At 43.0% G+C, this 13,872-nt stretch overlaps 1 protein-coding gene and 1 pseudogene across 1 annotated transcript; one reads left to right on the top strand and one right to left on the bottom strand.

The window, feature by feature from the left end:
* The first annotated feature begins 325 nt into the window (after window positions 1-325).
* On the top strand, window positions 326-2,537 carry LOC149275848 (ficolin-1-like). The gene is made up of 4 exons (XM_089504230.1): window positions 326-445; window positions 1,083-1,212; window positions 1,428-1,562; window positions 2,296-2,537. Exons 1-4 carry the CDS (start codon window positions 419-421, stop codon window positions 2,535-2,537), a joined length of 534 nt encoding a protein of 177 aa, XP_089360356.1. The 5' UTR covers window positions 326-418.
* A 1,852-nt stretch (window positions 2,538-4,389) lies between these two features.
* Window positions 4,390-7,188, bottom strand: LOC149275849 (E3 ubiquitin-protein ligase HUWE1-like; annotated as a pseudogene).
* Window positions 7,189-13,872: the final 6,684 nt, after the last annotated feature.

The raw sequence follows: 13,872 nt of genomic DNA on the forward strand, positions 1-13,872 counted from the left end.
AGAGATTTCCTTATTTAGCACACACTATTTTTGGGACACACCGGTTCTCCTCACAATCTTTTTACTAAAGCACACACACCCAGGCACTCACACTAACACAACCAGACAATCAGAGTGTTTTAATGCCCGTTCATTGGATCCGTTTTATCTTTATTTTATTGTTTATTGGATGAATCCACGTAACGTACTTATTACCTCTGTATTCTATATTCTTCCTGTTATACAGCAAACTCACTGTTATTATTGCTTACTTATTGGGTTTGAATCCAAATAAATGCAACTATTTGACGTATTGTGTTTTTAATTCTCGCTTTTAGCTCCGAGGAACTGTAAGGAGGTTCTGGATCAGGGAAGCGTTCTAAGCGACTGGTACGCAATATACCCGGATGGCAAACGGCCCCTGAAGGTGTTGTGTGATATGCACACCGACGGCGGAGGCTGGATCGTAAGTGCTCAGCAGGGAAGATGAAATATGTAGAAAATATCTTTACAATATATATTCCATTTACCGTTTGATCCAATGCTCTTCATTCATAAAAATCTCACAATGGTATATAATCAGTACGAAAATTTAACGTATTTAATAAATATAATATTATAATGTAATATATATTAATAAATATATTCTATTTAATATATGAAGTGTGTCAAATATCATATAGATATAAAATATATTTGTATAATAAATCGTCAATATGTGACCCCCCCAAAAAACACAATTGTGATGTAAAAAAAAAAAAAAAAAAAGGAAAGTGATAAAAGCCAAGAAATAGTTATACTTATATCTATATGTCCATCCTTCTTTGAAGATAGACAATTCCCTCTAGGAATATATGTATATATAGGGGAGAAAAATGTTTTAGCACAAAAATAAAAAAAAAATAATAAATCTGGTTCTACAATGGTCATTGTCGGTGATTAAAAAAAAAATTTTTTCATGACAGTTTTCAAGATACTTGGGGGAAAAAATAATTAAAGTAAAAAAATATATACCGTATTGCTTTTCCGGTTGGCATGTTAATGAATGTATTTATAAACGGGGGATGTCTGATCTCAGTGTTTTGTTTTTTTATTTTGTGCAGGTTTTCCAGAGACGGTGGGACGGCTCGGTGGATTTTTTCGGGGACTGGAATTCCTATAAGATGGGGTTTGGCAGCACTTTGAACGAGTTTTGGTTGGGAAATGATAATCTTCATATGCTGACCTCATCAGGTGATCTTTTTACATAAAATTTTAGGCCTATGATTTCTTCTGTACATCTCGTTTTTGGCACCTGAAGCGTTCTGTACATTTCCCGGTCTCTCCCGTTTAACGGATAGATGTCGGCTCAATTACCTATTCACAGACAAAATATGCTTTAATATACATCAGTTATATTTTTTTTAGTAGCTTATTTTAACACGGCTCCCGTTTCCACCTTTTTTCAGGCACGTGGGAATTACGCATCGACCTACAGGACTTTGAAGCGAAAAAATATTTTGCCAAATACGCGTCTTTCAAAATTTTAGGAGAGTCTGAACATTACAAATTGCTATTAGGAGCTTACACCACGGGTAACGCAGGTACGGCACGGCCCTGTATAACACCACGGGTAACGCAGGTACGGCACGGCCCTGTATAACACCACGGGTAACGCAGGTACGGCACGGCCCTGTATAACACCACGGGTAACGCAGGTACGGCACAGCCCTGTATAACACCACGGGTAACGCAGGTACGGCACGGCCCTGTATAACACCACGGGTAACGCAGGTACGGCACGGCCCTGTATAACACCACGGGTAACGCAGGTACGGCACAGCCCTGTATAACACCACGGATAACGCAGGTACGGCACGGCCCTGTATAACACCACGGGTAACGCAGGTACGCCACAGCCCTGTATAACACCACGGGTAACGCAGGTACGCCACAGCCTGTATAACACCATGGCCCGGTATAACACCATGGGCAACGCAGGAACGCTACGGCCCGGTATAACACCATGGGTAACGCAGGCATCGCCCGGCCCAGCGCTACAGGTAACGCAGGTACGCCACGGCCAGGCATTTAAGGACATGCGCTGCCATAAAGCAGGTCGCACCTTAATTCAAACACTTGCTTTAGGTAAATATCATGATCTCCTACAATGGCGACCTTCAAGTGGGTGTCTCCATTGCTGTAGGAGAATAAATGATGCGCTGCATCTGTTTTACGGGAATCCCTCATGTATCTTCCCCAAGATCATTGATCTCCGGATGATGATATTCTTTGGTTCCAGCACCTGGTTAAATGGTTTTGTTTTACCTGCTTTAGGAAACTCCCTGGATGTTCATGCCGACATGCCCTTCTCCACCAAGGACAGAGATTCCAGTCCAGGCAAACGTGCGAATACGTATTACGGAGGCTGGTGGTATAACAGCTGCCATCACTCAAACCTGAACGGACGGTATCTGCAGGGGCAGCACAGCAGCTACACCCACGGCATCGACTGGGTACAAGCTAAAGGCTTTCATTACTCATTCAAATATTCAGAAACGAAGGCTAGGCCCGTATAACGCAGGAGGAGACGGACAGAACCAAGTCCTACACGCATCGTCTATTTTAAGCCTTTCGCCTATCCACCTACACTAAAAAGTATATGTAACTACAGCACAACATGGCCCCCCTGTGCCCCTGCCTATCCGAGTTTACATTTCTTCAATGTATTAATCTTTACTGGGAGGCATTTCCACGTACCTACCACATTCTCACTACATGAAAGACTCCGGCAACACAACAGATCTCAAAATAAACGTCTGGTGCGTTAGAAGCATGACTTTTGTTTTGTTTTTTTCTCAACTGTACCCATAGAGGGGATAGGAAAAAATGTTTTGGCTATAAAATGTCCATTTGTCACTTTTAGTCCTGTAGAAGGTTTAAGCCCCCCCCCCATAGTTATACAGGCGCACGCACTCTACACAGAACGGCTGACGGAGGAGAGCATTAAATGTAACCATTTCACAGATCTAGCTCAGGTTTTCCCGTAGAACTTGGTCCCGTGTAACACCGGATGAGGGATATCACGGAGCCGGGGATTGCAGAGCTCATGTATAGTCCCAGGTTAAAAGGCATTACAATAAAGCCCTTTAGAAAATCGTGGCTTTCGACATGGAGTTTTTAAGTTTAAACGATCGTGGCAGACTTAAAAATTCTCTGCACACGACATCAGAAAAGACTTTAAACGATAGCACGGAAATAAGGGGGCTGGAGATGGCACGATACGTTTATTCCAACAAAGACAAAACATAACCTGTTGGTTTTCAAACTAAACCTTTATTCAAACACTTGCTTTAATTACTCCTGAATGGTCTAGTTGACGCAAGTGCTTAATCCCTATATCTTGTGCACAGCGTGTGAGATGTGTACCAGGAATGACAGGCTGAGAATAAGGTCTGGCAGAACTGCCGGGTTTGCTCAATCCGACCACTACCTGCAACCTCCTTCCCTAATCACAGCGCAGCCCCCCCTTTAACAGTCTCGGCCTTCCTAGTATCTGAAGACTTACAGAGAAACCTTGTATTAGGTTTAAAAATTTTCTTCATTTTTATTTTGATTTCAGAAAATTAAAAAAAAAAAAAATCCCAACACAAAAAATAAGTCTAGCAATCCAAACTCAAAATCCAATCAGAAGAGAAAAGACTGAATAAATATAACGGGGAGAAACAAAATGGGGGGGGGGGGTATTGAACAGAATGAACTTGGGCTGAACCGATTCAAAATTTTGATTTTTCCCATGACTTGCTGTGCCTTTTAAACTCTTTCGTCTGCCCGCCATCTTTTCCGCCCCATCCAATACTCTGAGCACCAACCGAAAGAGGGGCATTAAGAAAAACTGCATCAATAAGGTTCAGTGGTTTATTTACAGGTAAACACCTCTGTATTTTATTTGAAGCTGAAAAGAAAAAAAAATAGCGTTGGAAATAGTGGCTATTTCTTAACGAGAGTGCTCTAGTTTTTCCCCCCTCTGTTCACATCTTTATTTTAACGTTTCCACCAGCTTCTTTTTACCCTGCTATCTGAACTTTACTTTTTGAAAAAGTTGAGCATCACAACTCATCCTTAAGCAAACTGAAAAGCAAAACAGAAAAAAATATATATTTATATACTTATATATAATTTCCCCCCTGCTTCTCTCCGTTCTCCGTGTCCTTCAGAGCGGCATTTTTATCAATTTTTTTTTTATTATTATTTTTCCCAAATCTCAGCGCAACAAGTTCACCATCGGAAGGGATCTGAGACAGGCGGCATCTTCAGAAGGCAAGTTCCTCTTCGTGGTGCCAGCAGGGTGAGCAAGATTGATGCATGGCTTGAATTTTTTTTTCTCTCACTAAAGTCCAGTAATAGAAAAGAATGCACGGTAAGGGCGTCCTAAGCCAGGCCAAATCCTTCTGAGCACTCCTGGATGGCCAACAGCAGCATGTGACGTAACTTTTCATAGCTTTCGTACGCTGGGAGGTCCAGCTGGTTGAAACTGTAAGAAAATATTGATAATTTAAAGCCAGACGTACAACATATATCGTGAAAAGTCCTCTAAGAGAGGGGTCAAAATGAATAATGTATACGATTACAGAGTCACCCACGGACATTCTAGAATACAGATGAGTAGTCCCTCATTTTTCTCTTACCAAGCATGGGCAGAAGGCAGTCTATCTGTAGATCAATCATCCCGGTGTATTTGGAATTTCTGGATGCCGTTCATTCCTTCTAGAGCAGCGAAGCCCTGCAGGGGAACTTTAGAGGTTCCAGTTACAAACTGAAGGAACTTGGCCCGGTCAGCCTGGTCGAAGGAGTGCAGCGCTCTCCAAAACCACTGAATCTGTGAGAGAAGACAGCACAGAATAGTTTGACATTTACAACCGTACCATAAAATACACGAGAGGAAAAGCTTTGAACGTCTAGAACCAGTTTTAATAGCAGCCAGGATTGAGCATCGACAGTAATTTGGGTCACTTCCACATCCCTGGCGATAAGATTGGCTCAAGATAACGGCGAGTTCAGATGAACCTGACTTTAAAGACTTCAGGTGGTTTCCTGGCTTGACTAACCTTCAGGAAGATACTAAAGTACTGAAAGCGGAAGAGCATTAAACTAAAGAGTCGTTGCTGATTTATGGCAGAATTTCAACAAATCGGCACAGATTAATAAAGGCTTGTGTTTCCAAAGCAGTATGAAAACTTGCATTACTGGTGTTAGGGACAGACCTCGGACATATGACTAGCGAATACGATCAATGTTCCATCTAATTTTTCTTAGTTGGCGTGCGCAGAAAATTTCTCTTGTGCAAAAATTTTCACAGAGCAAAAATTTTGTGCGCACAATATCTGTGCCGCATAAAGTTTCAAAAAATATATTATTTTTTTCTTTTTATATACTTTTGTACGCACAATTTTTGGACGTGTGCGCTCTCTTAAAAAGCTATGTGTGCGCGCACAAGCGCACGGCTTAGAGGGAACACTGAATACGACAGACAGACAGACAGCCTAAGCAGCAATCTGTGTCAGGTAGGTTTATCATCCCCTCGTTGGAAGAATGTATAAAAAAGTACTCAGAGGGTTAGGGTTACTCAGAGTACTTTAATATGCTTTTATTATCATAGGGGTGTCAGTGATACTGTCCCTTTAAGCGGACCATAACTAAGGCAACATGCTGCTTACTAAGGGAGCTTTAAATTAATTTCCCAGACCAATCATGAATACAAAAATAGTTAATTTGTCAAACATATCTCAATCACTGGAACTCAGTTCTTACCTGGATGGAGTTGGACTGGTACTTGTGATACTCTGTATTGGATTTCAGATCGTCAATGTCTATTGTGGGCAGGCCGGAAATAAGTAGCTCCAGTTCCTGCTCCGTGAAGATGGAGATAAGACGTTTGGGAATGATCTCATAGAATCCTTCCAGGAAAGCGGCCAGCTGCTTGCGAATGGCACCTGACGCAGAAAGACATTGCCCAAGCCGATTACAAAAACAAGCAGCGGAGAAAGCATCAAGCTTAAACAATCACCATGAAGCACAAAGCCATTGATGTACCTGTCATCTTCATCTGGCACACAAGGTGAACGTATTCCTTCTTGTTATCTTCAGTTACTAGAATGTTTGCCCCATTAGGCTTCAGATCACGAACTTCACATACTCCAAACTCTTGAACCTGGACAAACGGAGCAAAAAAACACCAAAAAGGGACACAATCAGCGCAGAATGTGAGGACAGAAAAAAGGATCTCACACGGTTGAAAATCATTTTAAAGACCAGTGCAGATAGCTGTTGAAGCGACACTTCCCACCATTGCATCTTTATCTGCATGCGCGCTTACCTCGGTGCTAAACGTCAAGTCATATCCCAGTGTGGAGACATCATTCTCGAGCAAGTAGACAAGACCTTGGTAGAAATGGTAATCTTCACTTTCCATGTCTGTGTACCTGGACCAAAGACACAGAACTGTAGATCACATTCAAATAGAACTCTCCGCTACGATGCGTTTGAGGGACGATACTCCACTTTTAATTTTAATGCCACAGTCCGTTTAAAAAGCTGCTTGGCGGACCCATCCTAACCCACCAGACACACTAATGCACAATGCGAGTTATGTGCAGATGGTCAAACTTACCGGACAGACTTGCCAAGGATGTGCTTGTAGAAGGACCGCATGAAGTAACACTCCAGCAGTCTATTGTCATATACTGCTTTAGCCACAATACGACCCACAAACTTGAAGTAGCTGAGGTGGTTGGGGTTACAGTGCGATGAAGGGTTGATGGTGTAAGTGACACGGTCACCAGGAGATGTGCGGAACAGTGCATACATGGGATTGAACATCTCTCTGGAGATGATCATATACCATTCCCGGAGCAGCCCACCGGAATCCTGACCTTCCTCACCTTCAAACACTATGTACCTACAAAGAGTAAAGAGGAAACTTTGCTGCAGTGTCCATTAGAATATAAACGGCAAATGAAAGATAAAAGCTCCCTACTAAGGGTCACCACCGCATTAGATGATGGTTATCAACCACGTCCCACAACAGAAATCCCCTCCATTTTCACACTAGGACACTTAGTTTCGGTGAAGTTCTCTGTACGAGTCTTCAAACACATGGTCGAGTCGTACATGAACAGCCATGTCTTCTTTGCGCAGCCCTTCATCGAGACGCTCAAGCTCCTGGCGGAAATATCTGTGCAGGGAAGCAGAAACATCTTGTAGCAGCTTAAGCTTCCACAATTATCAAATCAAACACTAAAGCTCACTATTTATATATCACATCAATGTAGCAGGTGTAATAATGAATTGCATAAATGTGGCATATTTACACATAAATACAACTTTAAAGTAGGGCTGCAACTAACGATTATTTTCATAATCGATTAGTTGGCCGATTATTTTTTCGATTAATCGGATTTAAAAAAAAAAAAATTTCATTTATTTTACTTTCAATAGTTTTTTATTAATTTTCAAAGAAATAAGAAGTACAAATAACACCAATAGTAATACATGAGAGACAGTCACAGCTGTCATTTATTTTAAATTATTTAATAAAGTAACATAGGATGTTAAAAACAAACGGCAGAATAAATTTTTTTTCTTGTTTTTATTTCCCCAACCTGCCCCCCAGTTATGCATATTTGAGCCCAGGATTGCCACACTGCCCTCCCCGACATGCCACACTGCCCTCCCCACATATGCCTTATATACCCTATATGCCTTATACCCCCAGATATGTCACTCCGTCCTCCTCAGGTATGCCGTATACCCTATACTTGGGCACCTTGGGGGCTCTTCGTGTTCGTCTTCGTGCTCGTCTTCGTCAAAAAAAAATCTTCGTATTCCGCGAATATTCGCCCGTTCCTGTCTTCTCTTCGGGCGAATATTCGTTTTTTTCTTCATTTTTTCCGGTTAAGGGGTTAATACGGGGTTAACGCGTACTGCAAAAGCTCTGCTGCAACTCTATTGGTCGCCAGCAGGGGGCCTCCTGCTGGGGACCAATGAGCTCACTACCATATATAGCTAATATATTCTCGGGCAGAATATTATTCTACTCAGAGTAAAACCAACAGAGGGCAGCATTCTGTCCGAAGATATATTAGCCATATGTGGCAGTGTGTTCATTTTCATCTATTCATTATTTAAATAAAATATATCCCCATGATCCGCTGGTCTCCCCGCTGGAACAGTTAAATGTCCGCACTGGCAGACATTAATTCTGTCGAACTTGCAAACTCTTTTTTTCTATTTATTTTGGGGGGTTTTTTGTATTAAACCATTACACGAAAGGATCATGGGAATATATTTTATTTGAATAAATGCAAATGAGCACACTGCCACAGATGGCTAATATATGTTCGGACAGAATGCTGCCCTCTGTTGGTTTTACATTAAGTAGCATAATAACTGGATTTCTTTCAAGCATATGGAACAATGCTACTTAATGTAAAACCAACAGAGGGCAGCATTCTGTCCGAACATATATTAGCCATATGTCTTCGGACAGAATGCTGCCCTCTGTTGGTTTTACATTAAGTAGCATAATAAATAACTGGATTTCAAGCATATGGAACAATGCTACTTAATGTAAAACCAACAGAGGGCAGCATTCTGTCCGAACATGTATGGCTAATATATGTTCAGGCAGAATGCTGCCCTCTGTTGGTTTTACATTAAGTAGCATTGTTCCATATGCTTGAAAGAAATCCAAAGTTATTATGCAACTTAATGTAAAACCAACAGAGGGCAGCATTCTGTCCGAACATATATTAGCCATCTGTGGCAGTAAGCTCATTTGCATTTATTCAAATAAAATACATTCCCATGATGCTTTCGTCTAACAGTTTAATACAAAAAAACCCCAAAATAAATAGAAAAAAAGAGTTTGCAAGACCAGCGGATCATGGGGATATATTTTATTTAAATAATTAATAAATGAAAATGAACACACTGCCACATATGTCTAATATATCTTCGGACAGAATGCTGCCCTCTGTTGGTTTTACACCGAGTAGCATAATAACTTTGGATTTCAAGCATATGCTACTTAATTTAAAACCAACAGAGGGCAGCATTGTGTCCGAAGTTATAGTAAGTTACTTATTCTAAGTTAAATGTCCGTACCGGCGACTTTGTTGGTCGCTGGCACGGACTTTTAACTGTTGCAGCTGGGTCCCAGGTTGATTTTTTTTTTATGCCTAGCAACTAGTGGTAAGGGACCGTGCGAGTGAGCCTATTGGTCGCTTGCACAGCCCTTTACCCTACGGATTTTTGCTCCCGTTATCCAACGCAGCATCGCAGGGGTTAACGGGAGCGGAAATCCCGCGATGCTGTGAAGATAAGGTAAATTAGATGGGGAAGGGACCGGGGAGAATAGTAGACGAAGGCGAAGATTCTTCGTGTGTGAGTCTTCATCTTCGCCTACGTTTTACCGGCACTGTCTTCTCTTCTTCATGTCTTCGGAACGAACACGAAAACGCACTCTTCGTGTTCGTTTTCATGTTCGCCCGAAGACGAATGCACAAGTCTAGAAACTGGTGAGAAACTCTGTTCCCGGTTTCCCATAGGCATCTTTGTCACTAAATAGCTCCCCATGGTCCCATGTTCAGTGACAAAGATGCCTATGGGAAACTGGGGACAGAGTTTGCCTTTGCCCCCAGTTTCCCATAGGCATCTTTGTCACTAAATAGCTCCCCATGGTCCCATGTTTAGTGACAGAGATGCCTATGGGAAACTGGGGGCAAAGGCAGACTCTGTCCCCAGTTTCCCATAGGCATCTTTGTCAGTAAATAGCTTACCATGGTCCCATGTTTAGTGACAAAGATGCCTATAGGAAACTGGGGGCAAAGGAAAACACTGCCCCTAGTTTCCCATAGGCATCTTTGGTCCCATGTTTAGTGACAAAGATGCCTATGGGAAACTGGGGAATGAGTTTGCCTTTGCCCCCAGTTTCCCTTATGCATTCCAGGTATGCTGGAAAAATGCAATAACTCAATTATGCAACCATTGTGAATAATATGATATTGTAGAATGAAGCTATTTACACAAAACCATGTTGAATCCATTGCCTTATGTCCAGCTGAGCTTTCTGTGTGTAATTGTTTTGTTGTGTTTTATTGTGTGAGCTCTAAATACCAAGTGGGGGTTTATCTATACCTTTAATGCTGTGTTTTTATGTGAATTCCAATTGATCTATACCCACAAAGCTGTGCTTTTGTGTTATTCTATAGATCCATATCTGCTATGTTATGTTTCTATACATTATTTATGTATACCTCCAAATACAGGGTTTGTATGTCATATTTAGTTGATCATTACCTGCAGTGCTGTTTCCATGTATTTATTTGATCTATACCCTCAGTGCTGAGTTTACATGTGATTTGCAGTTGATCTATACCTGCAATGCTATGTTTCCATACATTATAATTGTATACCTGCAGGATTTGTATGTCTGATTCTGTTTATTTGATCTATACCCTCAATGCTGAGTTCACAAGTGAATTTCAATTGATCTATACATGCAAAGCTGGGCTTGTATGTTAATGTGTGGATCTATACCTGCTATAGGCAGCAGAGTCTAATCTATCCATCTATCTATATATATCTCTATCTATATATATCTATATATATATATATCGGCGGCAGGGCCTAACATTAATATATATAATAAATAATATATTTAAGAAATTGGCAGTTCAGCTGTTATTTTGAAATCATATTTCAACTTCAAGTGATAAGCAGGGCCGGCCCTACAATGGAGCCGACTCCATTTGTTTTTTTTTGAAGCGGAGGAGAGAGAGAGGGGCACCGAGTGGTTTTCGCTTACCCGCTCGGCGCCCCTCTCTCTCTCCTCTGCGGCGAGTTTCCCTGTTCGGTCTCTGTGCCGGCTTGTAATGCAGAGCGCCGGAAGTGACGTGAATTTCCGGCGCTCAGCATTACAAGCCGGCACCGTGGCAGCACAGGGAGACTCGCCGCAGGACTGTTTAAGGGTAAGTACCGGTGGGGGGCGGGTAGATAATGCCAGTGGCGTCGCTACACGGGGGCAAGGGGGGGCAATTGCCCCCCCTAGGTTAATCCTTGCCCCCCCTGTTGCCCCCCTGCTAAATTTGGATCCCGTCTTTCTTTCTTTTTTTTAATTTATTTTTTTAACGCGGAGGAGAGAGAGGTGCGGCCCGAGTAAGATCGGCAGCCAAGGCAACCGATCTTACGCGGGCCGCACCTCGAGCCCTGCTACTTACCTGTGGGAGGGTCTTCTGTACTGCAAAGAGGAAGCGGAACCTAGCAGAGTTCACGTGACATCACATGACTCTGCTCCAGTCCCGCTTCCTCTGTGCTTTACCAGAGAAGGCAGAGGGAGGCCGCGCCCTCTGCTGAAGTCTGTGAGCGGCATCAAGGAGCTGCAGAGCAGGTAAGGGGGTGGGGAGGGAGTTTAAATGAGAATGTATGATTGAGGGAATAAATCTGTGAATGAATGAGTATATGAATGAATGAGTGTGTGTGTGATAGCATGGATGTGTAAGTGCTGGAACCTAGGCATGATGGGACTGTGATTGCTGTTAGCAATCACACTCCTATCATGCCAAGTCAGCCAGTACATGCTGAAACCTGGCTAGCTGCCCCCCTTGTCTATGGATGCTGCCAGCAGTATGGGGTCTGCACATCACTTACAGCCATCCTGTACCAGCATGTACTGGCTGACTTGGCATGATAGGAGTGTGATTGCTAACAGCAATCACAGTCCCATCATCCCTAGGTTTCAGCATTTACTGGTTGGATGTGTAAGTGCTGGAACCTAGGCATGATGGGACTTTGATTGCTGTTAGCAATCACACGCCTATCATGCCAAGTCAGCCAGTACATGCTGAAACCTAGCTAGCTGCCCCCCTTGTCTATGGATGCTGCCAGCAGTATGGGGTCTGCACATCACTTACAGCCATCCTGTACCAGCATGTACTGGCTGACTTGGCATGATAGGAGTGTGATTGCTAACAGCAATCACAGCAAGCACAGTCCCATCATGCCTAGGTACCAGCATTTACTGGTTGCCTGGGTATGATAGGAGTGTGATTGCTGTGTGGACGGCAGGGCCGGCTTTGGGGTGCGCAACCTGTGATCTATGCATGTAATTTAGGGGGTTTTAAATATACCTTTTAATGACGTGTTTTTATGTGAATTCCAATTGATCTTTACTTGTAAAGCTGGGTTTTTGCGTTATTCTGTAGATCCATATCTATATATTTCCATACATTATTTATGTATACCTGCAAATACAGTGTCTGTATGTCTTATTCAGTTGATTAATACCTGCAATGCTGTTTCCATGTATTTATTTGATCTATACCTGCAATGCTACGTTTCATATACTACTGTATACCTGCAAATACAGGATTTGTATGTCTGATTCTGTTTATTTGATATATATCTTCAGTGCTGAGATCACAGGTGAATTTCAGTTGATCTATCCATGCAAAGCTTGGTTTGTGTGTTAATGTGTTGATCTATACCTGCTATCGGCAACTGGGGCTAATATTAATATATATGGGCAGCAGGGGCAAAAACACTAAGGGGGGTATAAACGACAATGCAGTGTGAAAAATCCATCCTGATGCAGACGTCTGTGACGTGGATTGTGTCCTGCTGTTTGTGTGTTTTTGGTTATCAGTGTGGCAGAGCCTGTCCTCGGGTGTGTGTTCAGTTGTCAGTGTGGCAGAGCCTGTCCTAGGGTGTGTGTTTGGGTGTCAGTGTGTCAGAGCCTGTCTGTGTGTGTGTGTGTTTGGATGTGGGTGTGGAAGAGCCTGCCCTGATGTGTGTGTTCAGTTGTCAGTGTGGCAGAGCCTGTCCTGGTGTGTGTGGGTGTCTGTGTGGCAGAGCCTGTCCTGGTGTGTGTGTGTGTGTGTTTGGATGTGGCAAAGCCTGTCCTGATGTGTGTGGGTGTCTGTGTGGCAGAGCCTGTCCTGGTGTGTGTGTGTGTTTGGATGTGGGTGTGGCAGAGCCTGTCCTGATGTGTGTGGGTGTCTGTGTGGCAGAGCCTGTCCTGGTGTGTTTGTGTGTATGTTTGGTTATCGGTGTCGCAGAGCCTGTCCTGGTGTGTGTGTCTGAGTGTTGGTGTGACAGAGCCTGTGTTGGTGTGTGTGTCTGAGTGTTGGTGTGACAGAGCCTGTGTTGGTGTGTGTGTCTGGGTGTCAGTGTGTCAGAGCCTGTCCTGGTGTGTGTGTCTGGGTGTTGGTGTGACAGAGCCTGTGTTGGTGTGTGTGTGTTTTTGGTTGTCGGTGTGGCAGAGCCTGTCCTGGTGTGTGTGTCTGAGTGTTGGTGTGACAGAGCCTGTGTTGGTGTGTGTGTCTGGGTGTCTGTGTGGCAGAGCCTGTGTTGGTGTGTGTGTGTATGTTTGGTTGTCGGTGTCGCAAAGCCTGTCCTGGTGTGTGTGTCTGGGTGTTGGTGTGACAGAGCCTGTGTTGGTGTGTGTGTTTGGTCATCTGTTCCTGGCACTTAACTTACAGTAGGAATAATTTAATTTATATTTATCCAGAGATAAAACGCCCTCCTGAAGTTGTAGTGACTTCAGGGGACAAAACGTTCAAGGCCCTGAAATCATTTACTGGAAAAGTTATTTATTGTGTTATAATATTTATTTCAAGGATTAGTCGCACTCAATTGTGGCTTCAGGCTTCCCATGTTGAATGATCAAGTATTATTTTAGCCCAATAACAAAAGTATAATTCCATAGCACATTACTTTTGGAAATTATGAATGCCCCCCCAGTTTGACTGTGATATCTTGTGTGCCCCCCCTATATATTGTTTCTAGAGTCGCCACTGGATAATGCCGCCCCCCCCTCGGCGGGGGGCGGCATTTTAAACTTCGCCCCAGGCGGTG

This window comes from Sceloporus occidentalis, unplaced genomic scaffold, assembly GCF_023333645.1.
Source record: "Sceloporus occidentalis isolate IW3139 unplaced genomic scaffold, rSceOcc1.0.p SCAF_262, whole genome shotgun sequence".
Lineage (NCBI taxonomy): Eukaryota > Metazoa > Chordata > Lepidosauria > Squamata > Phrynosomatidae > Sceloporus > Sceloporus occidentalis.

Excerpts from the sequence above, each read along its gene's own strand:
- LOC149275848 (XM_089504230.1), top strand. The coding sequence starts at position 419 with ATGCACACCGACGGCGGAGGCTGGATC. Across the intron at positions 446-1,082 it reads CCGACGGCGGAGGCTGGATC|GTTTTCCAGAGACGGTGGGA; the intron begins GTAAGTGCTCAG and ends TATTTTGTGCAG. Across the intron at positions 1,563-2,295 it reads TTACACCACGGGTAACGCAG|GAAACTCCCTGGATGTTCAT; the intron begins GTACGGCACGGC and ends TACCTGCTTTAG.